Source organism: Perissodus microlepis, chromosome 18 (assembly GCF_051167445.1).
Source record: "Perissodus microlepis isolate ML-2025 ecotype Zambia chromosome 18, ASM5116744v1, whole genome shotgun sequence".
NCBI classification, from domain to species: Eukaryota; Metazoa; Chordata; class Actinopteri; order Cichliformes; family Cichlidae; genus Perissodus; species Perissodus microlepis.
In genome coordinates this window covers 3,315,081-3,342,399 of record NC_140478.1, presented here as the reverse complement: position 1 = coordinate 3,342,399, position 27,319 = coordinate 3,315,081, and the positions used below count along the sequence as shown (strand labels likewise).

General features: G+C 42.0%; 1 protein-coding gene across 4 annotated transcripts in view; it reads right to left on the bottom strand.

Annotated features, from left to right (window-relative positions):
• col15a1b (collagen, type XV, alpha 1b) overlaps positions 1 to 27,319 on the bottom strand; it is a 56,343-nt gene that overhangs the window by 5,048 nt on the left and 23,976 nt on the right. For 2 of the 4 annotated variants that reach the window (XM_084912679.1, XM_084912676.1), the window contains 41 exons: positions 23,475 to 23,662; positions 22,964 to 23,173; positions 22,690 to 22,842; positions 20,198 to 20,272; positions 19,918 to 19,992; positions 18,718 to 18,823; positions 18,512 to 18,552; positions 18,207 to 18,365; positions 18,032 to 18,058; positions 17,886 to 17,948; positions 17,670 to 17,747; positions 17,456 to 17,518; positions 17,218 to 17,370; positions 14,348 to 14,401; positions 14,182 to 14,217; positions 13,932 to 14,051; positions 13,702 to 13,761; positions 13,591 to 13,617; positions 13,418 to 13,459; positions 13,078 to 13,140; positions 11,984 to 12,019; positions 11,737 to 11,820; positions 11,501 to 11,566; positions 11,273 to 11,308; positions 11,012 to 11,074; positions 10,813 to 10,902; positions 7,135 to 7,170; positions 6,980 to 7,033; positions 6,530 to 6,586; positions 5,899 to 5,958; positions 5,158 to 5,202; positions 3,753 to 3,834; positions 3,506 to 3,531; positions 3,068 to 3,166; positions 2,764 to 2,908; positions 2,603 to 2,667; positions 2,366 to 2,497; positions 1,314 to 1,409; positions 1,095 to 1,169; positions 711 to 908; positions 32 to 147 (listed from right to left, as the gene is read on the bottom strand). In XM_084912679.1, the coding sequence (XP_084768805.1) occupies positions 32 to 147; positions 711 to 908; positions 1,095 to 1,169; positions 1,314 to 1,409; positions 2,366 to 2,497; positions 2,603 to 2,667; positions 2,764 to 2,908; positions 3,068 to 3,166; positions 3,506 to 3,531; positions 3,753 to 3,834; positions 5,158 to 5,202; positions 5,899 to 5,958; positions 6,530 to 6,586; positions 6,980 to 7,033; positions 7,135 to 7,170; positions 10,813 to 10,902; positions 11,012 to 11,074; positions 11,273 to 11,308; positions 11,501 to 11,566; positions 11,737 to 11,820; positions 11,984 to 12,019; positions 13,078 to 13,140; positions 13,418 to 13,459; positions 13,591 to 13,617; positions 13,702 to 13,761; positions 13,932 to 14,051; positions 14,182 to 14,217; positions 14,348 to 14,401; positions 17,218 to 17,370; positions 17,456 to 17,518; positions 17,670 to 17,747; positions 17,886 to 17,948; positions 18,032 to 18,058; positions 18,207 to 18,365; positions 18,512 to 18,552; positions 18,718 to 18,823; positions 19,918 to 19,992; positions 20,198 to 20,272; positions 22,690 to 22,842; positions 22,964 to 23,173; positions 23,475 to 23,662 (3,454 nt within the window). The remainder of the gene's footprint in view (positions 1 to 31; positions 148 to 710; positions 909 to 1,094; positions 1,170 to 1,313; positions 1,410 to 2,365; positions 2,498 to 2,602; positions 2,668 to 2,763; positions 2,909 to 3,067; positions 3,167 to 3,505; positions 3,532 to 3,752; positions 3,835 to 5,157; positions 5,203 to 5,898; positions 5,959 to 6,529; positions 6,587 to 6,979; positions 7,034 to 7,134; positions 7,171 to 10,812; positions 10,903 to 11,011; positions 11,075 to 11,272; positions 11,309 to 11,500; positions 11,567 to 11,736; positions 11,821 to 11,983; positions 12,020 to 13,077; positions 13,141 to 13,417; positions 13,460 to 13,590; positions 13,618 to 13,701; positions 13,762 to 13,931; positions 14,052 to 14,181; positions 14,218 to 14,347; positions 14,402 to 17,217; positions 17,371 to 17,455; positions 17,519 to 17,669; positions 17,748 to 17,885; positions 17,949 to 18,031; positions 18,059 to 18,206; positions 18,366 to 18,511; positions 18,553 to 18,717; positions 18,824 to 19,917; positions 19,993 to 20,197; positions 20,273 to 22,689; positions 22,843 to 22,963; positions 23,174 to 23,474; positions 23,663 to 27,319) is intronic. The other 2 variants (XM_084912677.1, XM_084912678.1) reach the window with 2 other exon arrangements.

Here is a 27,319-nt window from a genome sequence, read left to right as displayed (position 1 = left end):
TGCTTTCCCCTACTTTCCCCCACCCACTTACCAAGCCGAGTCACTCATTATATTGCGTCCATCAAAGGAGAAGATGGGTGTGGACGGATCAAACACGCCTCCGTTCCCAGAGAAGATGGACATCCAACTATTGAACAACACTTGACCCTGAGAGCAGGACAGGGGGAAAGAACTTGCTTAAGAAGATGCCAACTGTCAAAAATAACGTGTTTTAAATGAGAAAAACAAAACCCCAGAAAATATATCAGTTCTACTTTGTGGAATAATCTGTTCTTTGTTTGAAGAAAACCCCATAATGCACTCAGGGTTAAGGTTTGATATCCATGTAATTCCTTTGAATTTGGGTCTAATTTCTGATACCTAAAAATACTACTACTAAATATGTAGGTGCAGTGGAACAAGGAAGGAACGATACTTCCCCTTCTTAGATTATCACAACTGTTATTATAGTATGTCCTGTAGAGCATACTAACTTCCCCTTCTTACAATGTTATTTCACAGTGTTACTAGGGGTTTGCAGGCTGTATTATAGAGTATCTTAAATTTCTCTTCTTACACTACTTACAAGACATATTTTTTTGTTTTCTATCTTTTAAATGTGCCACTCGCTTTTACTCTCTATTTTATTTGATACTGAAAATATTCCTGCTGGAAAAGAAACCCAAGTGTTGCATCATGTATTCTGTAGTGCTATGAAAACTTCTGCTCACCCTCAGATTAACCACGGGCATGTCATTGCGGTCAGCCTTTCTGACAATGGTTGCCAGGTCCTGAAGGTGTGATGACAGGAAGGCTCTGTATGTGGAGGTGAGCCCCACGGCGCGTGCCTGTTGGTAACACTGGAAGTCTGCTCCGCGGATGCCACGCATATCTCCTTTGAGCGGGGCGTTCAGTGCTACGAGATGAAGCTAGACGAAAGAGAAATGGAGCACAAAGATTAGGAGAAAGTATTCTCATTCATACCTGATGTGCTCTTCATTACAGATGAAATATAAAATCTCAAAGGCCTCCAGTGAGCCAATTCATTTTCACCCTCTGGGTTTGGAATTGGGTTTCATTTGCGACGAGTATGACTAATATGTGTTTGGACTCACCCCAGAGACTGCATTGAAATGCTGTGGTAGCAGGTTATAACTGTGCTGGTATCCTCTGCTTCCCTCCTGCAGCTCCTGTTCAACAAAAAAGTTGGATAAGTGTGTTTTTAAAAAAAAAACAACAAAACAACAACAACTTTGAATTAATTTTTTTTTTTTAAAGTTGCTTTCAAAGTTCTGTTCAGTGAGGTTTCAGTGTGTGCGCATTGGTGTTTGGACCTGGCTGTGTATCCTATGGGCTCTACTCCATTCTCCGGGTCTGCTGAGGGACTGAGACGTGTCTGATGAAGGTTCATAATGGATTAACTCTCCGAGCTGACACAGAACACACACACACACACACACACACACACACACACACACACACACTGCAGTTTACTGTTGATGTCAGTGAGGCACAAACTACCACCAGCATTAATAGGACACACTGGCAAAATCCAAAGATAAGAATACAGTAATATTTGCATTTTATATAGTGTTTGATATAAAATGATGTCCAGTCCAGCATTTTTGCACATAGCACTTCAGTTATTCATTTAAATAAATTATTGCAAAGTCCTTTCAATAAATATTTGAGCAAATAATCGGAACAAACAGACAAGTGAAAACACAAGACAAGTTTACAAAAATAATAAATTGATTGAATAATCAAAACAAAACACACATATGTAATACTGAACACACACAATTGAAGCATCTTGGGTCAAAGTTGATAAGTGATGCCCATCATCTCTGGCTGTCGGTAATCCAGAGGAACCATTAGGTACTTTCTGTTCACATTCTTGGCATAAAATGCCTCCTTCAGGTTTGGAAACTCTAGGCCAGGGGTGTCCAACACCAGTCCTCGAGAGCTACTGTCCTGCGGCTTTTAGATGCATCCCTACTCCAACACAGCTCAATCAAATGGTGGGATTACCTCTTCAGCATGCCATCAAGATTGGCAAAGGCCTGATAACAAGCCATTCATTTGATTCAGGTGTGTCTGAACAAGGATGCGTCTAAAAGCTGCAGGACAGTAGCTCTCGAGGACTGGTGTTGGACAACCCTGCTCTATGCTATACCGCTAAAAGCAGTTTGAAGGAGACTATAATGCTGCTGTTTGCACATGTTTGAGACGTGTGGTGAAACTCTACAGTACAAGAGGACAAATTGATTCTTTTGGACAGTGATTTGAAAATAGAAGCTTCACAGGACGATGCAGCGGACGATGATCTTATAGAGGATATTGTATCCTGAAAGATATTGAATCTTTCTGGTCTCGTCCTACACACCTGGATCTTGTGCCAACCATTGCGTGCTCTGATGTACAGCTCGCCTCCCCTTTCAGACACATATGCCAAGGTACCTTCAGCAGCATGGTGTGCCTCTTGGGTGAGGGCGTGGATTGTCTTATAGCTGGTAATCTGAACACAAACCATCAGAGCATCAGTGATGACACTTTAAAATGTTAGCTAATCATTTGATTCTCCATTTATTCCAAGTATGGTTACACCTCAGCAGTTTCTTACAAAGTTTGCATATCCTGGAGAGCCCGGTGGACCAGGAGGACCGGGAGGGCCGGGGACACTGACAGCTGATGACAACACAATTACTTTAAACTCATAAAATCAATACACATATAGTACAGGCTGTGACTTGGTACTTGTTTTAACTTTATAGACACACATACTTGATCCGTATGGAGGGGGTGGTCCTGGGGGCCCAGGAGGGCCAGGCGGACCTTGAGGTCCAGACCGTCCAAATCCTGGAGGTCCAGGCTGACCAGGAGAACCAGTAGGGCCCATTGGACCAACAATGGATTCGCCTTTCGGACCCTAGAGAAACAACAGAATAATTCAATTCATTGTAAAAGAGTGGTATAATTTGCACAGCTTTGGCCAGAAGATCCGGCTTTTACAAATAATCATTTTAAAATATTTTTTTAAATAACCTCCTGTTCTAGAATAGTATTTTTACCACATAGTTTAACTTACCACAAGGCCTGACCTCCCTGGGATCCCCGGAGGACCAGGCAGGCCCGCATCCCCTTTTTCTCCCTTCTGACCTTTGTATCCCTGATCACCTTTAGTCCCCTGAGAGATCAAAAGAGTACTCAGGATTCACCACTCTGCCACCGAAAGAGCATCAAGGTGCATTTCTAGTGTATTAGCACATATTTCAGTCTTAAATGCTTAACAAGTGCCAGTTTGTCAGTTTTAATGTTTTGTTTGTGCGTTAGCTTGGTTTTATAGTTTAAAGTTGTTACATCTGAGAAGTTATACATTTAAACTACCGTACTTTGAAAAGTTATTACTTCCTAGATTATTTTAATAATTTGTCCTGATACGCAAAACCAAGCAGATGTACTTTTTTTTTTTTTTTTTTTTTTTTTTACCACGACTGTGTATTATGTGTTGTAAGTGAGTACTCACCATATTTCCATCTGGAAATGTGAGCCCTAAGAAGAAAAATTACACATATCAAATCACACAAAGCAAGCAGCAGAAAATTTGGTGTGAAATGTCAGCTGTGGGCTGATAGACAGAACTTCCATGTACTTTGGCCTCATGATACATTGACCATATTTAAAATGAACTTCCACCACTGTCACAATATTTGTATGACAGATAATTAGGAAAAGTATCATGTGTCCACTATCATGTCATCTTAAGATCTCACCAGGAGTTCCTGGCTCCCCAGGTAATCCCTCATCTCCTTTGTCTCCTTTAGGTCCAGCTGAATGTCCCCTTGTCATTGACTCCTATGCACAAATACATCGTCATTAAGATAACATTTGTGTTGGGAAGCTGGCCCTTATACACATTTACAGTCAGGTTACACAACAGAACAAACAAGTGAACATCAGAAAGTTAATTTGCAAAGTCAAAAGTCACAATCAGAGACTATGGTAAAAACAATGGATTATTGTAAAAAAGACAAGAAGATTAAAGCTAAAAATTATTGTCAGGATTACATAAACACCTGTTAAATACAAGGGATGCATGCTACAGACTGCAGCACTCATCCTGGGTTAAAATGTAGGATTAAAGTTCAAGCAAGCAACGTGTTATAAAAGGCTGATGAAAAAATTATGGTGGATTTAAGCTTGAAGGATGACTTTTACCAAAAGTCGACTTGAAGACCTCCCAAAGCCCTCTGACAGATGGCAGAGAGGCCATTTACACAGAGAATGTCCTGTTACTGCACTTCATTAACTACCTAAAAAACATTTTTAATTCCAAGTAAGTTTAGCCAAGCAGTCATCGTGGTGTTTTCAGCACACCATGTCTCCACATGGTGTAACTTCTAAGAGAAGGCTGAACCAAACCAAACACTCAGCACCATGACAGAAGGTACTGAAGGTCATGAACCTTGTTTATCTGAGAACATGTAGATCAGAGATGGGTTTATCATTATTTCATTACAATAAGAAAAAAGGTTGTTAAAAATAGAAGTGACCACCTATTATAAACCACATTTTGAAAAACAAAAGGGATTCCACACAGACTGGTTTTTTTCCCAATTGATTGAACCAATTCTGATCTACATGTAGTAAAAGGATGTCTATTCCTTCTTCTCTTCAAAGGTTTACACAGCATCCTCTTCCTGAGACGATGATTATGGGAAGAAACAGAGAAGGCAAGCAGAATTTAGACCCCGCCCCCCCTTTAACATCTGGCATATCAGTATTTGTACTGAGTGGAAAGATTGGATTGAAGTATAAGTGAAGTAAGAGGTACTGATGGTACCAAAATATATGAATTGGTCTTTGGGTAATTTGAAGAAAATGTTGAGTTTTTTTAATCTCCACATTGGTAATCTGGATATGAATCATATACAGAATACAAAATAACCATATGTTAAAGCCAGAGGAATTAGGGCCAGTTCCACATTCATGTTGCCTTTTCAAAAACCATTAGGAGAGCAAAGAAGGACAAAATGAAGGGAAGAAAAACACGGAGAGGAAATGAGGAATGGGTTGAGGCCCACACCAGAGAGCTGCCATGCTGTGACACCCTCACACCAACAGAACCACCAACTTCCAACTGAAATGAACCAATCAGATGGTCAGACTCAGACTTACTCGTCCCATTTTGCAATGCGGTCTGGGGCGCACCGGGAACACTGTCTTTAAGATTCAAAGAAGAGCAGCGGAATCAGACTACAAGTCAATCACCCACCATGTTAAATGAGTCACGATCATAACCTGCACACGAGCATTAGTCATGTTTTTCCATGTTTACCACTTTTTATGTATAAAAGTTTATACAGAGAGACAATCGGCTGCTTATAACTTACTGAAATTTTGGCAGCATTTATTAAAAATGTCAACACTCTTCAACAAGCAGGATAAAACTCGTAACTAGTCAGGAAAATTCAGCCAGACATATTTTTAAGGTACTTTAAGGTAGTGAGTTAAAACCAGTGAGTAAATCCTGAATTATGAATTGTGGCAAAAACCATGTAAGATTTGGTAGTTCTGGCTTGCGATATTGTCAGTTCTTGCTGGTTATATAAACTGGTATTATTCATAAAAAGTCTTGAACCTAATCAGAACTAATACTTTTGCTGTCCGCTGATGTCATCGTGCACTCTCTTCTATGCTGTCCCTGTCTCCTTTGCACATGTGTGAGATGTGAGAACAGTAACACACAGGGACAAAAATGATCAGTCATCATTCAGAACCAGGTCCTCGCTGATGTTGACACTCCCCACCTATTCTCTGGATTTTGAGATGTAATTAATATAGGAAGTGCAACTGCCTTATAAACTGGCCAGTAAATATACTAGTGACTGATGTTTTGCATCTCTGAGTCATACTTACTCCATTCAGACCAATAATTCTTCCTGGAAGTCCAGGTGGGCCGGGAGGACCTGGAGGTCCCTGAGACAGAGAGAGTAAAACTATTTGTAACAAATATGATGTCGCTACAAACACACATACAAGAATGGTAATGACTATTCAAAAAAAATGATTACAAAATGATTACAATGATGTCAAAAACGGCCTGCCAGTGTCTGTGCTTATGTCTGAGTCTTGGTGTGTGAATGTATATTGAGGATTAATTTAGACGGGCCACGACATCAACTTCGACACATCAGATCAGTTTCATATATGGCATTTATTGAAGCTCCTCCAGCCTGCTGCTTCCTCTTAAAAGGGAGTTTTTCCTTCCCACTGTTGCCAAAGTGCTTGCTCATAGGGGGTCATATGATTGTTGGGTTTGGCGCTGGGCTTTTGCTGCTGAGATGTGCTCTACCCATCCAATGATTACATGGGGAAGTTTCAACAGTTGTGCCACACACTATAGTCAGAAGTACTAGCTGTAAAATAACTGGCTGAAGAATGATTCACAATATGATGATAAAATGCAACAGTATACTACTGATGGATGATTTAAGTGTAAAATAATGCTCTCTCTCTCTGCAATCCCTTCATGCCTTAATTCTCTTACCGGTAGGCCAACAGAATCTCCTCTGTCACCTTTTCTCCCTGGGATACCAGGTCGCCCCTACATAGAGGGAAGAACGGAAAAGCTTCAGTACTTTTGGCTCAAGAGGTTTTCCCAAACACTGAACAGAATCCATTGGACTGTGAGTGCATGCATGATAGGGAGAAAAGTGTTTGAAGGCACAGAAACAAGAGCGTTATGAATGTAGTTCTTATATTTAAAAGTGAATCGAAAGGAGAAAACCACCAAGCAGCTTGTCATTTCCCATTATGACTAGTTAGGGAAAAAATCAGTATGCTGAAAAACATGACACATTGTTCTGCTAATCACTGACAAGTATATTCCACTCAGTGGTTCTGTGTTTTCCTTGACTTTCAAGTGCAAGTTCAGAACACTTTTAACCTATAGATGAGGCGTTCATAGCCTAATAATCAAACAAACAAAATTACTCACTGGTCGCCCGGGGAAACCATATTCTCCTTTTTGTCCAGGAGGTCCTATTGGACCCTGAAATAAACAAACACACACTTATATTCAGTGTAATAACATACATAAAGGATGAATGTGTAGCAGGAATTTCCTTACTGTGATGTTCTCATAAAACTCACCGTAAGTCCAGTAGGTCCTGGGAAGCCATGGTCACCCTGTGCACAGTAAAGCAGCAAAATGTGAGAATTACATAGGTGGAAGTAATGACAGCGGTGGGTTGCTTTCATAGTTTCAGACTAGTTCTTTCTATAAAATAACAAAGATGTTATTTTAGGTCATTCTTTTTCATTAAAAAACCCAATGTGGCCACCATGAAAGGTTCTTAAAAGCACTTAGACCTATTTATACCTTGAGCGAATTTCAGTTTCAACCTTCATGGCACCCTTGTTAACAAAAACTAGGACTTGCATTATTTAGGGACCGAGGTTAGTATTCTATGTTAATAGTTCATTTAAGGAAAGTGGAAGGCAGAGAAGGCAGTTGAAGTGTCACGTGTAAGACAGAAGACACTGGTGGGGGTCTTAGCAACAGGGGGAGCAGGCTTGGGGTACTTCCGAAGGCCCAGGTCAGCAGGGCACAGGGAAAGGAGAGACACCAGCTATTCCAGGAAGAGGTCCGTGCAGGTGAGGAGGATGAGCGAGTAAGCAGGGCCGTAGGACTCAGGCGGCAGGAAGCATGGACAAGGTGAGACAGTACCTTGCAGCGCAAGGTCACCTGAGCAAATATCATTCAGGCAGACTTCCACCGTGTCTGATTCCTCGTCCAGGCAGTATACGACACCCTGCCAAGCCCAGTTAACCTCCTTGTGTGGGGGAAGAGCGAGACATCTGCCTGTCCCCCTTGGTCTGGAAGAGGCACCCAAGAACACCTCCTCAGCAGCAGCCTGACGGCCCTGGCTAATGTTCGGTATCATTAGCATCATGACCAGGTGCTCAGAGTAGTTGCTGAGCAGATTGCCTCAGCAATCAGCACCAGCAAGCACCATCACGCTCCAAAGAAGGCAATCTCTTTCATTAAGGCTGGAGAGAAACCCCAGGCATGTCCACGGTTAACAACCGGCCTCTTCAACACAGCCTCTGATTGGCAGCTACGGGCTGACCTGGGTAAACAGCTAAAGTTCCTCCAGCACATAGGACAAGATGCTGGCGCGCACAGATGCAGCGGCTCTATGCTCCCCACTTAGGTGCCTTTCTTTTTATTTCTCCTCTTTTTCTTCTTCTTTTGTTTTTCTTATTGTAAAGCCAAATTTTCCTACAACCATCTGGAATCATGCAAAATCGGATATAACAGCCAGATCCCCATTACCAGTGATTATCAGAGGATGCACAACATCCCCCCGGAGATAGCGAGAACATTGGGCGCTCCATGGATTGTTATCGGCTCTGCCAAGAAACGCAGGCGGCAGAAGGAACGCAAACAAAAGCGGGGATGCCGGTTGGGCCTGCTAGCCAGGCTAAAGAAGCAGCCTTTCAAACCACTGCTCCTGAGCATCTTCCTGACCAAAATAGACGAACTGAACCCACTTCTCGCCGCACAGGCAATCGTCTGCGACATCCTGGTCCTCACGGAGACATGGCTACGAGAGGGAATTCCTGACGCCTCAATGCAGCTAGCAGGCCGCACAATGCACCGGAGTGACAGAAAGTCTACAGCGGGGAAAAGCAGAGGAGGAGGTTTGTGCATTTACACACATAACAACTGGTGCACAAACACCAAGATCATCACCACAGTCTGCTCCCCGGACATAGAGGCAATGTCTGTCATGTGCAAACCTTTCTACTTGCCCAGAGAACTGCCTGCAGTGCTAAAAACAGCAGTCTACATACCACCAGACGCTAATGCTAGCTCAGCCCTTGCACACCTGCACGACATGATCTCCGAACAGCAACGGACATACCCAGAGGGAGTGCACATCATTGCAGGGGATTTCAACAGAGCATGCTTAAGAACTGTGCTGCCTAAATTTGTACAACATGTGAAATGCCCTACGAGTGGAAATAACACCCTGGATCATGTTTACTCAAATATTAAGCCTACAGATGTGTTCCCCTCCCCCACCTGAGCATGTCCGACCACCTCTCCCTACTCGTTGTCCCGGCATACACACCACTCAGGAAAAGGACAAAGCCCACCATCAGAACCATTAACACCATTTCTGAGGAAGCTCTCGCTCAATTGCAGGACTGTTTTGCTCTCACAGAGTGGAGTGTCTTTGAACAGGATGACCTAGAGACTCACACAACCGCAGTGCTGGGTTACATCAAACACTGCATGGACACTGTCACCACGGAAAAGCGGGTCCGGGTCTATCCCAACCGTAAACCCTGGATGACAAGCAAGGTTCAGGCACTGTTGTACTCTGCATACAAATCTGGGGACCAGGACATGTACAGCAGAGCAAGAGCAGACCTTAAAAAAGGCATCAGAGCAACAAAACTGGACTATTCAAACAAGCTATCAGATCACCTCTCTAATAACAACTCCAGGAAGGTATGGGAGGGCCTGAAACATATCACCAATTACAAAGGCAATGGGACAAATATAGATAATATGGACATCTCGTTAGCAGATGTCCATATTATGGACTGCAGTCACCCCCACCATGCACACCACCCTGCCCACAGCGTCCTCTGAGCACAGCCCCCACACATTTAGCCTCCAACAACATCAGGTCCGCAATGTGTTCAGAGCAGAGGAAAGCTGCTGGCCCTGTTAGAGGGCTCAAAGCCTGCGCCGACCAGCTGGCTCCTGTGTTCACCAGACTATTCAACCTCTCCCTGACACATGCCTCTGTCCCTCACTGCCTGAAATCATTAACAATAGTCCCAGTCCCCAAGTCCACCACCATCAGTAGCCTCAGTGACTACAGACCCATCGCACTGACTCCAGTGGTTGCAAAGTGCTTCGAGAAGCTGGTCCTAAAACACATAAAGGACTGCCTCCCACCCAGCTTCGCCCCCACCAGTTTGCCTATAAGGCAAATAGATCCACAGAGGATGCAATTTCCACCGCCCTCCACTCCACTCTGCATCACCTGGAGAATCCTGGGACATCAGTAAGGATGCTCTTCATTGATTTCAGCTCGGCCTTCAATACCATCATCCCAGACATTCTTATAGACAAGCTGGTAAACTTGGACTTTCCCCCCTCTCTAAGTAAAGACATCCCTTTGGCCAGACATGATCATCACTTCTGAGGCCTCAAAACATCTGATCATGCTGGAACTCGCAGTGCCATGGGAAGAGCGGATCGAGGAGGCCAATGAGAGGAAATGTGCCAAGTACCAGGAACTAGTGCAGGAGTGCAGGGGAAGAGGCTGGGAGACATTCTATGAGCCCATAGAAGTGGGATGAAGGGGCTTTGTAGGACGATCACTCTGCAAAGTCCTCGGCCAGGTGGGAGTGGCTGAGGCAGCCAAGAAGAGGGCCATCCAGGCTGTGAGTGAAGCGGCAGAGAAAGCCACAAGGTGGCTGCAGATTAAAAGGGCTGATCCGCGGGTAGCTACTGGTATGCAAGTCGGAGCCTGATCACCCCCAGCTGGGTCGCCTGGGCGCGGGTGTATGATGACCCGAAACACCTGATGACCCCAGGATACATACATGCGTACCAATGCATCCAGGAGATGTTTCTTGCATAGGAACTACATAAACAGGAATTCACTTAAACTAGTACAGGGACCAAACATTATTTGGCTCCAGCATTAGATACAGATTATTAAATACATTAAACTCTTTCACCACAAAGTAACTAAATATATAGAAAGTCTTTTAGAGGTAAAAAGGTCACTTGTTGGCTACCTTTGTGCCTTTGGGCCCTTGAGGGCCTCTTGGTGCAGACAGGAGAGATCCATCAGCAGCAATAGTCACCCCTGGTTCTCCTTTCTCTCCCTGTCAAAATTAAATGTATGTTTATGTTGAGGAGAGGTGTTTAAGGTTGTTTCATAGGCATCGAAATGTATATGAACATGCTTTATGAATCTTCATATTTAGTTCTTACCTTGAGCCCTGCGGGGCCCTGGATACCTGTAGGTCCTATGTCTCCCTTTGGTCCCCTGGGGCCCTAGGAAGAGATGAAAGTTGGAAGATTAAGAAAAGGTTGTAATGAAACCGTGTGTTTAAAGATTTCTCAGGTACCTACCCCATTTAGCCAAAAGACAGCAAAAGAAAAAAAATCCAGAATAATCACATAAATATTTACATCCAGTTTTCCTGAATTTAATCATTTGGGACAAAAAGCGCTGTAGCAAAATGTTCTTACGGGAAATCCAGCTCTGCCAGGCAATCCCTCAGGACCCTGCAGCATGCAGACACACACACACACATGCAGAGAAAAGCACACACATAAGCAAAAGCTCACCAAACACACCTGCAGCTGCAGCAAAAATCTTAATATCAGTTCATTTACGACCAACTTCATTCATACTCCACGACGGAGCGGAACAACAAAGAACCTAAAACAGACTGTAGTTCACTTGAAGCTACGCACCGTAGGCCCGGGTGGTCCTCTGATCTCTGTGACGTTGAAGATACCCTCTGTGACATTATAGAGCAGCTGTAGACAGAAGATATAATGATCACATTAGGGCACCTTTAGTATATTCAGAGATATGGAAAAAGCAGCATGTCTGCACAGCTACCACTACGACCACACAGTTGTTTGTTGGTCTGCCTCCATCTTAAGTCTTCATTCAATTAAATGTCATGTTGTGTGTATGTGCGTACATCATGTACATTAATGACAGGTCCAGGAGGCCCAGGAGGCCCAGGTGGTCCTTGGATACTGAGGCCATCAGCTCCTCTTTCACCCTGCAATTCACATAATGCAGAATCATTAGTCCCTTACCAAAAAGAGACATTTAGAAACAAACATGGTATTTGGAAGACATGAGAGGAAGCAACAAAACAGAAAGATGAAATGAAAATGATACAACAAATCACATCTAGGATACAAGAGTTTTTCCGATCCCACCTTGGGTCCTGGACCGCCTTTCTCTCCTTTGGCCCCCTGTTTGTAAAGAGGAAGAAAATGTTGTACAGTGAATAAGTGAATTAATTTCAATGCATTCGATTTTATTTATATAAATCACAACAACAGTGACCCTACAATAATACCCCGCCACTCAGATGACACCCTGTGAGCAAGCACTTCATGAAAGTGGGAGTGGAGGGAGAGTTGTTGGAAAACATACACCATGTCCTCCAGGCTAAAGAGGAGAGGGATCGTCTTAGTTATTGTCGCCACACAAAGCTTGCATGTCTGGTACAAGGGTGCATCGGTTGCTATGGAATTGGCAGTTTGTACATTTATTAAGGCATCATCAATGCTGAAATACATAGAGGCTTTAGAGCAACTTCCAAGTCACCTTTCTCAGGGAGGTCCTTGAACATTTCAGCAAAGACAATGCTAAATACCATACTGCAGCTATTACAGCAGCTTGGTTTCATAGTAGCAGAGTCCAGATGCTGAACCGTACTGTCTGCAATCCAGACCTTTCACCAACTGACAACATTTTGTGCCTCAGAAAAAGAAAAATGCAACAAATAGCAGCTAAAATCCCACATCAGTCATGAACAACAACCTCCACCCAAACGAGCTGCAACTGGTCTCCTCGGACATCACAAGAAAAGGGGATGGCACACAGCTGTAAACGTGACACTGTCCCAGCTTTTTTCAGATGAGTTGCAGCCATGAAATTAAAAATGAGCTAATATTGTTGCTGAAATGTAACAATTTCTCATTTTAGCATTTCATATGGATTCACTTTTTATTTACATTTTACACAGAATCACAACTTTTTTGCAGTTGGGTTTTTACCACGGAGAATGGACCATTCAGACATTTTATCTGTAAAAAAATGTTGCCTAAAATGTTGGCAAATAAATTAATTATAGATATATAACATAGCTTTTTGCAATATTTTGACAAGGTGCCTGTTCTGGAAGATTTTAGACTAGAGCCTTTTTTTGTCTTTATCATTTTTGCAGTGTGCAGTATTTGTTTTTTTTGCTGCTAACTACTTTTGAACTGCCAACTACCTCAGCCATCCAACACCTGCTACTTACCCTAGGACCTGGTAGTCCAGCAGGACCCCGAAGACCCTCTGGTCCTGGTTCTCCTGGTTCACCCTGCCATCAGACACAGCAGAAAATGAGGTAATAAAAAAGCTGCAAAGAGTGATGGTGATTTCACTCTAACGTAATGTGTTAAATGATCAGAGAAAGCTAAGTTCACATAGATGAACTGCGCTGTTTCATCAATGACCAAAAACACTTTAGCTCAATAGTTCTCAACTAGGTCATAAAATACACAACCTGTTGGCCACTAAATATAAACAATAAGTGAATGATAATTGATATTGCATATCAGAAACATATAAGTTGTGTCATTCCAAATTGAATTTACCTTGACAGAGAGCCCTGGAGCTCCTGGTGCTCCATCCTTACCCTACAGAAAACACAAACAAGTATGTTCAGCAAGAGCACCCTACTCAAAGAGTAACCAGATGTCGAGTATTAGTTGTTAAACATGTAATTGTAGCTATCTGTAAATTTGTTGAAAATTCATAAACAGATTACCTGTGGTCCTGGAGTGCCAGGTGGACCCTTAAAAGAACAAAAAGGATGCGTTACTTTATATGAATCAACAGATATACTGTACATAAACTCATATATTCCCCTCACACTGACCTGTGGGCCTCTGACTCCAGCTCCAGCAATCTGATCAGTCATGCCAGATCCCTCCATATCCTGAAAACGAAGCCACGGTCTATAGTTATTGAGCTTCAATGTGATGAAAAAGACACGACCTTTTAATGTTTTCTACTGCAATTCTCATTTTCCTCTCGTTAATCAATATGAGGCTATATAGTAGCAGTGATATGTGGAGGACAGGTGATTAATAAACTGGGTTGGGTCACCTCTGCAAAGAATTTGGTTCCTGGAGGCCCTGGTGGGCCTGGAAGGCCTCTCTTTCCTTCTGGACCAATAGGCCCTTGAGGCCCTGGAATTCCTTGGACACCCGTTGACCCACTTTCACCCTTCTCAGACAAACAGGAGACTTTCATTAGTAACAACAAGAACAAGAAATGTATTTATTTGTGGGCTACCAAACGATGTGAACAGGATGCCATTTACGGGTATGACTCTGTTTTGAGTAGTATAAATTACCTTTGGCCCAGGAGGCCCAGGTAGGCCTTGCTCACCCTAAAGGAAGTAAAGGAGTTAATATACTTTAGCTACCTATCATTACTAATAAAGACTGTCTATACTAAAAATGTGCAGAAGTTTGGCAATAAGGTTAGATGTCTTCTTTTTTAGCTCTTGGTGTTCATACCTTCTCGCCTGCAGCCCCAGGTGAACCTGGAGGACCAGCTTTTCCTGCTGGACCCTGGAAATATAGAAAGACACATGCAGAGTGTAGAGAAATAAAGCTGTGGTAAGTCATAGGTATGCTAGTATGGGAGCATACTGTTGCTGTGTGTTGACACTTTGGCTGTTCCAACAGGAACAATCCAGAGTGCAACTGTGACCCTCGTCACCTTAAAGGAATAGATGAATGTTTGGAAGCTGTTCGATTCTTCAGCTTCCTTAAATGATAATATCATCCATGCCAACATTGCTCTGCACTAAATGATGATTTTAACCTCAATACGAAACGTTCTGCTTTAACGCAGACAATGGTAAATGGCTGTTTATATCATTGCCTCTTATTTGTCCAACTGGCACAAACAATTCAAAGCAGCAACATACAAATAAGTTGAACAATTTTCAAATTTTGGCTCTTATGCCAAAGATCAAGGTATTTGTGACTGTTTGCCATTTAGCTAAATGTGCTGTAGCGTGAAGGATCGATGTCATCAACCATATAGGCGAGGATGATTTTATCGTCTCTTTTGTCATCACCTAACAGCGAGCTGAAGTGATGATACATTCAGTATATTCCTTTAATCAAGCAGCACCACTCAGAGCAGTGTTTCTGTGCCAACCCACTGATGGAACCCATAAAACCTCAGACTTCATTGGTAAAACACTCACTGCCAATAGAGTATTTACAGCTGATCCAAGAGAAGACTGCTTACTACTAAAGCTATAATATGTATTTCTGTTTGTTCATCAATCCAGCAAATTAATCTAGTCCAGGATATTTCGTTTAGCTGATAATATTGAGAGCTTTTTGTCATGTGACCTTGGTGGCACTGTCACATACAAATCTTTACTTAACCAACTGTTTGGTCCATGTAGAAATTGCCCAATTGTAACTTTAGTAGCAGACGCATGGATATATATATACAGTAGTTTATATATCCCTGATATCCCTGAGAAAAATCAGCCAACAGAAGTAAAAAAAATACAAAAAAAGGGAAAATGAATGTGACTGGTGCAAAAGGCAGAGCAGTTCCTTTACCATGTGCAGTGAGAGAAGCATGAGGTTATAAGCAATAAGAGTGTGGCCAGATCCTTTCAGTTCAGTTGTCATCATATAGAATAAAATGTCATGCTGATTTTTTTTCCTTGGCAATGACAATTTTGGAACTGAAAGTAAAAGAACCACTTTGGGTTTCATGGCACAGCGATTATCACCTTCAGCTTTGGCACAAGCAAGCCAGCAGTTAAGATAACGTAGTTAGAGATAATGTGCAGTCATTTGTGCCTGAGCATTAGGGTAGTTAGCTAAGGTTCATCTTTATTGCTTTGACACCGTTTTATCACGGTGAAAGCTAAATGTTGTCTACCTCAATGCTCTAGCTCTGACTGAAATTCTGCCTTTCTTTGTTTGCTGGTTTTCCAGGCAAACTGGGCAGTATACCTCGCCTGAACCCCATGCTGACTCAAAGTCAGAATCAGAACCAAAACTAGAGCCGAAGTCTGAGGTGAGGACAGCGGAGAACTCTGAGCTCAAACCTGAACCGTCAGGCCCAGAACCACTAAACCAATCCTCAACCATCTGAAACAAATAGGAGAGATTCCAGGTAGGAATAAGAAGGAGGAACAATAAAGGTACGAATAAAGATTATGGAGATAAAGGACAATGAAATGGAGAGACAGTTAAAGAACGGCTGGTATACATGGGTCATTGGCTTATATAAACACAGAAGTGCAAATCACTACAATATGACAATATCTAAGAAATAAAATAAAGGTGGGATCTAATTGTTTGAGAAATGCACTACATAAAATCAGAGCAAAGACTGGAAGGTGGAAAAGGAGAAAAAGTCAATGCTCGGGGCAAATTCAATGAGAAATAATCCAAATAAAATGTGAAGGTACAAGATATAGTAAAACAGAACATATGAAAAAAACAATTATGTAAAAATATTATAGGCTACAATAATGTATCCTGATGTAGCACTGTTATACTAACAGAGGTGTCTGTCCAGTGTCTATACAGCATCTATAGTTCTGATTTCTTCATCTTTTGCATATTTGTCACTCTTTTTCAGATCATCACACAAATTTTAAAATTAGACAAAGATGACCTAAGTAAATACAAAATGCAGCTTTAAATTACTTTCTTTACTAAATGAAAACAGCTATCCAAGTCTTCCAGGTCCTGTGTGTTAAAGTAATTTCCCCCTAAACCTAACAACTGGTTGTGCCACTCTTGGCAGCAAGAACTGCAATCAAGTGTTTGCAATTACTGCCATAGAGCATTTCTTTGTTTGGCACGCCCTTCTTTGTAGAATTATTTTAATTCAGCCACACTGGAGGATTTTCGAGTGTGAACAGCCTGTTTGAGGTCATGCCAAAGCATCTCAGTCACATTTAACTCTGAACTTTGACTAGGCCACTCCAGAAACTTTTTTTTCTGGAGCAATTCAGAGGTGGACTTGCTGGTGTGTTCTGGATAACTGCCCTGCTGCATAACCTAACTGAGCTTGAGCTTCAGGGAATAAACTGATGGCCAGAAATTTCTCTTTCTGGTGGAGAGCAGAATTCATGGTCGTCCAGGAAATCAAAGCAGCCCCAGACAAGTACCGCCATCCTTACAACTGCCAAACCTGGATTTGTCCATAGGTTTGTTAGATGGAGAAGTGTGATGTGTCACCACAGACAACACGTCTTCACTGCGTTACTTTTTCCACACAGGACCATGCATGTTTGGACAGTTGCACAAGTCTGCAGAATCCCATCAGTGTATATTACATAGATTTTTGTATTTAAAACAAATCATCTATTTTTCACTTAAATTGAAGGTTAACTTACTGGTACTCCTTGTTTGCCTTGAAGGCCATCACTGCCAGGTGCACCAGGTGGTCCAGCATGCCCAGGAGAAAGTCCTTCAGTGGTGGCAGATGAGGACAGGTGGGGTCCAGGGGGACCAGGAGGTCCTGGAGGGCCCGGTGGACCAGGAGGACCCTAATGGAAGGAGATGTTAGATTTTTTTTCACTGCCATAATTGACTGTCAGACTCTTGCATCTGTTAACGAGTCCTTTCTCTTACCCGGATGAGTTCTGCATCGCTGTCCAGGTCTTCAAACCCAGAACCCAGGGCATCTGGTCCATACTAAAACACATTCATCAAGATGTTTTTCTTTGTATTCATGTCTCATTTATGCTGCCTACATTTGATATCATTGCTAAAATGCAAGACAATACAGATTATCTGAGCAGACACACATTGGGAGGAAGTAGCGAAACCATAAACTGTTACTCACAGGTACACTGCGTGATCTGGGGGGTCCAGGGGGTCCAGGAAGGCCAGGGGGGCCTGGTAAACCAACTCCCGGGTCTCCCTGTAAGGAGGCAGGGAGGAGTAAAGTACAGAAGAAAAAGACAGAACTTTTTCTTTTCATTTGGTATCATAAAATAAAACTACATTTGGAATAAAGAGTAACAGTTAATTAAATGCAACATGGCTGCATTAGCTGGACCTTCTCTCCTTTAGCTCCAACTTCTCCGTTCAAGCCTGGAAATCCTTGAGACCCTTTTTGGCCCTGACGATGAAAATATAATTAGTGAGCGTAGCAACTGAAACAGAAAAAAAACAAATAAGCAGACATAGTGCTGTTTAACTTACTGGATCTCCTTTATCGCCTCTGCTTCCCTGAAAGCAGAAGCACGAGGAAGCATGAAAGTCAGTGGTGCAAGAAGACTTATTACTTCGTGAGTTTAAAGTTCACTTAAAAAATCTCAGATGTTCTTCGAAAGATGGTGAAGGAAACACACACAAACCCTCTTTTCGACACACAAACCTTGTGTCCATCTTTTCCTGGCAGCCCAGGAGATCCTGGTGGTCCCTGTGGGCCAGATGTTCCAAGGTTAGTCTCTCTGAATACACTGGGAGGACCTGGTGGACCAGGTGGGCCAGGTGGGCCAGGATCACCGCGCTCTCCTTTTAACCTGACATCACCCTTTAAAATTGAAATCAAGAAGTCTTTAAGTTATTTGTGTCTGTAGGGAAAATAAACTGAAACACTGGAGCTACATTTGTTATCTTCTGACCAACACTGTCTTCAAAATAAGACAACTAGGCAAGAAAGCCCACGCTCCAACTTACACCCTGTGGCTGCTCTCCCGCCTCCTCTGTTCGGTGTAGCCCTGCAAACAGCATATGATGTCTATCAGTTTTACTTCAGACAGTGTATGCTTACATTATCATAGAGAGAGGACATTTAGAAAAGCAAATATGATAAAGGTTTAGTTCATAATTCAAATACTGAAGCTTTCATAGAATAAACAGGAACAAAACTTTGTACTACAGACCTGTCATCAGGTCCACTCGGGCTTCTGTTGGACCCGTGTGAGGTGAAAAGTCCTCAAACTCCTCTGGAGCATCAGTGGGCGGAGCACTAACGGGAACACCCTCCTCCTTGCAAGAGACAAAAATGGCTGTGATTCTGTCTCGTGTGTGCACCATGTCTTTGTCCCACCATTGTAAGTGTGACAACCTGCTCTTCCACATTAGCTTAGAAGGTCCTCCTTTCTCTGCTTCCTCCTGTGCATGTGTTGAAGTGTCCTCAGGCAAAAGTGTGAATGCGTGTGAAAGTTAGATAAAGGGTTTTGGTACAGATGAAAGAAGTGTATGACTGTATTTAGGGATGGTTAATGGGGTTGAATTGGGTGAATGAGACTATTAATAGAAAGCACTTTGATTTTTCATTTAGTGTACTTCTGATGAATGATTCTTTTTTTCAAAACAAGAGCATTACTAAACATCAACACAATAAAAGACCAACATCGTGTTCTGCTCTTTTTCTACTCTGCTGCTGATAGAGGTCTCCAGGTCAGACTAGAAGGGTCTACCATGACTCCACCATTCTGTAGTAACAGGTTATTAAGGCCAGTTTTCTTTGAAGCATCAAAGTCAGTTTTAATTCAGAGATGTTTGGGGTCAAACTGACTTTTAGGTTGTGGGAGGATGAAAGACAGCACCAAAACAAATGCATAGGGTTGAACTCTTACAAGTGCAAATAGACATGGAGTGTAGTTTTAGTTTTAAGCTCCAGACATAACAAGTGGACACACACACACACACACACACACACACACACACACACACACACACACACACACACACACACACACACACGCGCACACATTTTCATATCTTAGTGAGGGCATCTCATTGACATACTGCTTTCCCTATCCGCTTACCCCAACCCTAACCATTAAAAATGAATGGCTAACCCTAACCCTTACCCTAAACCTAACCATAACCTAATTGTAACCCTGACACTAAAATCACATTTTGAGCCTCAAAAATGCCTCAAACCTGTGGGGATGGGCATTTTGTCCCCATCAGTGACTGTTGGTCCCCACAAGTATCGTAGCATGCCAATTTTCTTTCCTCACAAAGATGTCTAAACATGTACACACACACACACACACACTGATGGACAGAGAGGACTAAAGTAATCCATCCAGCCATCACCAGCCAACCCGTGCTGAGCCAGGCGTTCTCACCTGTGCGGTCTTCCTCGGGTCTTTCTCTGTCTCTCTGTCATCCAAAGCCTCGTCTCCACTGGCGTACCCCGAGGCCTTTATCAAACGTCATATTATACATTCATTGGTGAAAAAAAAACAACCCTTTTAGCACAAATCCTTACAACCAGTAATTTTAACCACAAGGGGGAGCTGTGGATTGACATGTAAGTTTTTACAGCATTTTAAAATATCGCTAGGCAGACTGTGGCTTTGTGTTAGAAAGGTTTGCATTTCAGCAACAAGTTTCGGAGTGTCTCACATAAGGATCATCGTCTTCACACTGCTCCTCAGCCACTCTTGGATCGTCTTTTATGACCAGCTGCTGAATCGAACCCTGCAGAGGAAAAAACAAAGGAAATGTGAAACATGTCACTACATGGAGAGGGAGGCTTGTGCTGGCTGTAGGGACTGACGGGAGTTCAGTGACTGCTGTGACTGCTGGGCTTCTGTCTGTCTGAGCAGTGCTAGAATTAGTTCTTCCGTTGTGTCCTCAGCATCAGTCTGGTAAGACCAAATAATAACACAAATGAAACAGCAAAGCAGTGATCTTGCCTTTGTGGAGGTGTGCACTCCTCCAGTCATATTAGAGTTCCTCCACCAAACATTAGATATGTTTTCAGTCTCATTTCTCTGTGTTCTCATAATTCATCATAGGTAGTAACTCGAGCTACATTTAAGAGAAAGACTAACAATTTAATTAAAAATGGGTCATGGAATCACTGGCTTATGCCTTAAGATTGATGAATCTTAGTTGAGATGAGGGCAAAGAGATAACACATCACATTTTGGTGTGAACAGGATCACTTTCTTTACAATCGTGATGCAGGCACTCCAAGTGTCCATCTAGTTACTGGTCTACAGACTTCTTTGTGTGATTTGTTGGCAACATAATAACTGTCATCTGATTACATTGTACATGCAGTTAGGTCCATAACTATTTGGAAATGTACACAACATATGTACATTATGCACAACACTGCATAACGCTTGCATCCCAAGTGCAGTGTGCTGTCAATGCTAATTATTATTATATCATTTATCAGGTATTATGTAAACAAATACTTTACTCGTGAAGCAGTATTTTTTTATGTTTCAATGGTGATGTAATCCACGTGTGTCCGAAAGCAGTCCGATTTTTTCTACTTTACAGTCTCACTGAGAATGCATATTCCTCATATGATCATTTCAAACACAAAGCTCTGATTGTGGGCATAAAAGCTCCGCCCACCTGGAATAAATTATGTTCTTTGTATGAAAGAGCCAGTGAGAGGAAAGTTAGCTGAAAGGGAATGTTGCTCGTTTCAGACAGTGGAGGAAAGGATGGACTGTGCAGAAATCAGCAGAGATTATTCTGAACTGTGAATCATCCAGAGCTATCTGTTTAAACACCTTTAGTCCCCATTAAAATGTTTCATGGACTATCCTCAGTCTAAAAGGTGGGGACATATTTACATGCAGTTGCTGTAATTAGAATAGACAGAGGAAAAACTCTGTCTTGCCACTCAGCAGCCATCTTGAAATACCTCTGAAATATAATTGGGAAGTTATTCTGAAGCATTAAAAAATTTACTTTAGTTTCAGTGATCAGTGTTTGGAATATTTAACAAAAAATAAAGCTTCTATTCTTCTGTCACAGCACTTCTATTCAGGACTGTGGATCTCTCTTAGAAAGTCTGACAGTGATACCAAACACACTGCATCACAGCAAAATGTGAGGTAATAGGCACACACACACACACACGTGCACGCACACACTCAGTGTCCCAGATGGGCACGAGTGCACGTACTGCTGCTGAGCGTGCGCATATTTTGCCATCATGCTTCAGATAACCCGTTCAGAAAGTCAAGCTACACTGAACGAAGCAGAATGAGGTGATAAGGGTGTCTCACCACAGCAACAGCAATTTGCTCCCAGCTCGTATTTCTTTTATTTTTTTTCTTTTCTTTTTGTGTGGAGATAGTTGAGATGGAAAAGAAGCGATGTGTCAAAGTGGCTTTTGTAATATATTTTCATTCCTTTTGGCCAAAGAACGTCATGTATTCATTCTGGAAACGTCTGAGTTGACATTGCACAGACATTTGTTTTAATGACAAGCACACAAACATTTTTGTTTTGTTTTTTTCCTGAATGAAAAATGACATCAAGTTTACATTTGTGCCCTATCACGATGCAGCACTCCACGGTCTGCCTTTGATCACACCACAACCAAGCCATGTTGATATCTTCAACTTCCTCATCTGCAGTTGATTTACTACCCCATGTATCCTCCCCTCTCACTTCCTCTCTGTGTGTGATCTGTAGGCCTGGCTGTATTCTTATCCAGTCCAGAAAAACGTGTATTCATTTTGCATTAGGATGTGGAAACTGTCCTAAATAAATAAAAAACTGGCCTTGACGTTATGATTAAGAAAAGTCTCCAGAAGAGAGACAAGAACAGTTCACTCTATAAGTGTGTGAGGAAACGGTTCAACCAAACCAATGAAAAACTGCATAAAATTACAACAGGAAATTTACAATTCTAGGTCTTTCCATCTCAAATCAGGCAAATTTTTCAAACATTTTCTGTTTGATCAGTGGAAGTTTTTGCTTCCCTTTCTTACCATCAAAATCGATATGGGGTCTTTATTTAGAGACAGATTTATTTAGAGTACTGGCTAGTTAAATGTGAAAAGAAGAAGAAAATATATAGTTCTTTCTCTCGTTCTTTCTCTTATTTTCGGTTACCACATTAATATTAAACTTTCACTTACCACAAACTTGTCAAGCCCCGTGCTTCCTGCATTAGCTACAAAAATGCCTGAATTGTGTGAAAAGGTGAGTTTCTCTGGCCTACGATGGAAGTCCTTACTTTCGGCCTCTCCACAGTCCAAGTACAGACGGACCTCATTATGCTCCACCACCACCTGACAGGCAGAGACAACAGACGTGACCAGGATCAGTCCACAATGACTTGGACAAAGTTAAACCACTCATCTTAATGGCAGAGTCTTTTTATCTTTTGTCGTTAACCTGGATGAAGCTCACCGTGAATCGTGTCCACTGGTCAGTCATATCCGGGACGCTAAAGGCAGCCGCTTTGTGGCTGTGGGAGGCCTGCTCCTGGTCAGTGTAGTACAGTAGGATGCTCTGGAGGCCCTCGCGAACTGGAGTGAGGGCCAAACCCAGCTTCACCACCTTGCGTTGGGCATCTGTGATGGCAAAGAGCATGCCACCTCTCTGGCTAGTTGGGCGCACCTGGAATAATACGATGGTGTGAGGAAAAAAAAAAAGACTTAAAGCTTTTGCTTCCACATCCTTTTCACACGAAATTCAGTCATAAGTGAGTATATGAAAACATTAAAGAGATATTTTTCTTTATTCACAGTTTTTAAACAGGGACAAACATATGAGTCTTGCTTTAATGTCGACATTTCACACGGTGATGACACAAGGAGGCATTCACCCTCATAAACCGTCATATCTTTAGTTATGACAACTAAGCATGTTGACAATCAAGGAGGCTAAAAGATTATAGGGTTGAACTCTATAGCATTACCGTGACGATGATAGCAAAGTCCCGGTAGAACGATCCCGGCACAAAGGTTTTGGTGAGTCGGCCGACATTGGCTTGAGACCCAAATTTGTAGGCTGGATGACCCTCAAAGCCAGCAGTGAAGGACACAGAGGGAGGGAGGGGGAAGCCAATTAAGTCCGTTAGGTTCAGATAACTTCCTGAGCCTTGCTCTGACAGAGACAGACAGGAATAGTATATTAATAAATGCTGTACGTGGAGAGTGAGAGAGATAGAAAACAAGACAACAATACAAAACACGCTGCTGCATTTTTCATTCAAGTTTTATTCTTTCAAATCCTTCCCAGAGACACTAAAAATCCTAAATGTGTAGTATATTATATTTAAAGGCAAGCGTTCTGAACACACACTGCAATATTTAGCCTTAAGTGCAGATGAATCTGATCCAAATTGCAGTTATCTTGTTTTAATGTCTCAACCTCCATCTTCATCCCATTTGTCTGCCCTGTGCGTTCCTGGTTAATTCGCCACTTAAAATGAGGAGGAGAGGTACTTGTGATCCTAACACGGTGTTAATTTGACTTGATTTGATCCAGACTGCCCACCACGGCTCACTGCTCTGCCTCGTATGGACATAATCCTCAGAAACAGAATAACCGGCAATTAGAGTGCTTGGTGCATATGTGAAGAGACGGTTTCACATTCCCTTGATTCCTCTCACTGTGAGGCCTGTCTCCCGTGGCGACACTCACCTCAGCATTCCAGGCGTGCTCGTCCCTGTTATCTAAATCTTTGTCACTTACATGCACGTGTATAAGATCTGCATAAGCTTAAGATCAAACATACAGGTCACCCATGTGAACGCACACAAACACCAGATCAGACAGATTAACATTTAGGGGTCTCTAATTCATCAGCCTGGCCAACAGGAAACATACCTGATTAGAGGGTTTAGTATGTGTGCCACCGTGTGTATGCATCACTCCACTGTGTGTATGCATCACTCCACTGTGTGTATGCATCACTCCACTGTGTGTATGCATCACTCAGTGCACCGCTCATCCTTGCACATTTACACTTTTCTTCCTGCAAACAAATACACACACCCAAGCCCACACACCTCCAGTCCAGATGTGCAATCATTAGTATCCTGCTATGGGAGAACTGAATTTACAGCTAGACGTCCTAGTGACGACATCTGGGGTGTAGCAAAATAATGCAGTAACTTAGAGCCAGTCTTCATTGTTAAAATACATATTTGCAGACTAGTTCAAAAAACTGTTTTGGTTTCCATGGGTGGCTTCTCACTTCATAACAACTATAAAAAGGTCACTTAAAAAAGACAAAATGAATCCATTTCAGTCCTTCCTGGTTTGGCTGAAAGGGGAGGCTGAGGGTGGAGCTGGTTTAAATGCAGAAGCCAATAAAGTGGACTGGACCATCTATTGTGATGCAGGGGGAATGGGGTTCTTCTTGAATGATGGTTAGCTGTTATCTCTTTATGTCTGTGAAGGTTCTCAGTCATCCAGGTCATCGTAGTCAAAGGAGCTTGCAAAGAAAAGCGTCTGGACTTCTTTAAGTTTACTTGAAGACGTTTCGCCTTAACGCCCACTCACATCCTGGGCCATCTGACCTCAGGAATTCGCATGATAAGGTGGGGCCAGGTTTCACAATGAACACACCCGAAACTCTGGCTGATTGGGACCCACACCCAGTTTCACACCTTGGCTCAGGCGATTAGAGGATCATCAGGGGGTCCTTTTGTCCCTCTGTGGGGGGATACTCCCACTAGGTTTATATCTGGGACTCTCCACCATTTGACCTTAGAACTGAAGAAGCTTCTCGGATGAGAGGTGAAACGTCTTCAAGTAAACTTAAAGAAGTCCAGACGCTTTTCTTTGCAAGCTCCTTTGACTGTTATCTCTTTAGTTTTCACCTTTGGTGTATATAATGGTTTATTCATTTGCTATATAACTGGAGCTGTTTCTCATTTGGGCAGGTCAGTTTGTTGAGTTATGTTTTTGTTAAGTGACTTTTGAGTAGCGTTCTGTTAAGTTAACCTCTTTTATGGGCCCACTTGGTTCTTAAAAACTTTATTTTTGATATTTTGAATTTTGTAATCATCTTGTCCTTTTTGGGGGTATAATAAAACCCATTTTTTTGAAGATTACATTTGTGCCTGTGTGTTCCTGGCTGCTTGGATCATGACACCTGTTGTTGTTGTTAATGTCATTGTTTAATTGTTATTTTGTACAGCACTTTGGTCAGCTCCCTGTTGTTATTAAATACGCTTTATAAATAAATGAATGAATGAATGAATAAGACACAAATAAATACAGTTTTGTTATTTTAACCTCAGCATAAAACTTTAGCAGCAGGAAAATCTCATGTGAATCAGAGCTTTAACCAGCTAGTGAAAAAAACACAAAAAACATCTAAATTTAAAAAAATGTTGGACCGACAAAAACTGGCCATTACATTTGTTCCTGTATGTCTGCTGCATGTATAAATAGTAACCCATTTGCTAAAAGTTGTATAAAGTATTTCAGTTATAGCCTGTACCAGTGCCCAGGACACATCAGAGTATATACCTGTGTAACAATAACTCCCAGAGTGCCCATGAACAAATCCTGTGTTAATCACGTGAAAGTGATTAACACTAGAACCAGCAAGAGGCTCATTTTGACTGCAGACTGAGGTGGAGCAGTGTGGATGGTGAATGAGACTGAAGCTGCAGGTCCTGTGAAGCAGAGGTACTTGTGGACGTGTGATAAACTTTTACAATAGTTCATTTATTCTGTTTCTTGTTTTATTGGAGCCAGCTGTGAGCTTAATTTGAAAACAAGCTCTTCAATCTGTTTCAGTGTGTTTCATACCTTCTTTTTTATATACCTTGTCAAATCTGAGTTATTATCAAACAAATTTGTAAATGTAAATTAAGTATTTAACTATTTAACAGGACAGGGTCAGAATGATCCTCGTCCATGGTGGTTCAATACATTCAGACTTATGATTCTTGAAATTACATTTTATTAGTTTTATTGTTTTTTTGTTACTACTCCTCATTTCACTAATTTAATATTTTCATCAAAGTGTCATCATTAATAAACGGATTAATTCACCTAATACTCAGGCCGATGATTGAAGCTCTCAGGTCTCAGCTAGCATTTTAGACAATCATACAGTATTATTATTATTATTATCATTATTATTATTATTATTATTATTATTATTATTATTATTATTATTGTTGCTGTTGTGAACTTCAAAACTTAATCATGGTCATCTTGTTTTTTTATTCCTGCTTCTCAAACCTAATCCTCATCATCTTGGCCACATGAACGCCTAATCAGCTTGCAGACTTATAAAAACCAATATTAACCATGCATAACCTTTTAAACCCACCTCAGCCTTCGCATGCCACACAAAAGCTTCCTGTAGCTTGGCCCACTCTTTCCAGACGTCTCAGACTATAGACTAGGACTAGATCACATACTGGTCAGCACACAGTAACCAGGGATTCTGTTCTCCTTTATGAGATACACTAAGACAGGATGGAAAGACTGTGTAGGTCCACTCAACCACTGAACCATCAACATGACCCAGTAAACAAATAAAGAGAATCTGAGGTGTGAACAGGTGTAATCCTGTCACATTTATGCATAATTACCCGCTCGATGCTTTGAAAAATAACTTCCTCTGCAGTCACTCAGAAGCAGAAAATGGTTACCTGGTGCTGTTGTTATTAGATACTAGTCACGTATGTAGTAATATATAACAGTACAAATTTTATGAACAGTTAGCTGGAGGATATATTGATCACCCAGCTTTGCTCAGGAGTACTGAGTTCCTCATTGGTTAAATCCCGT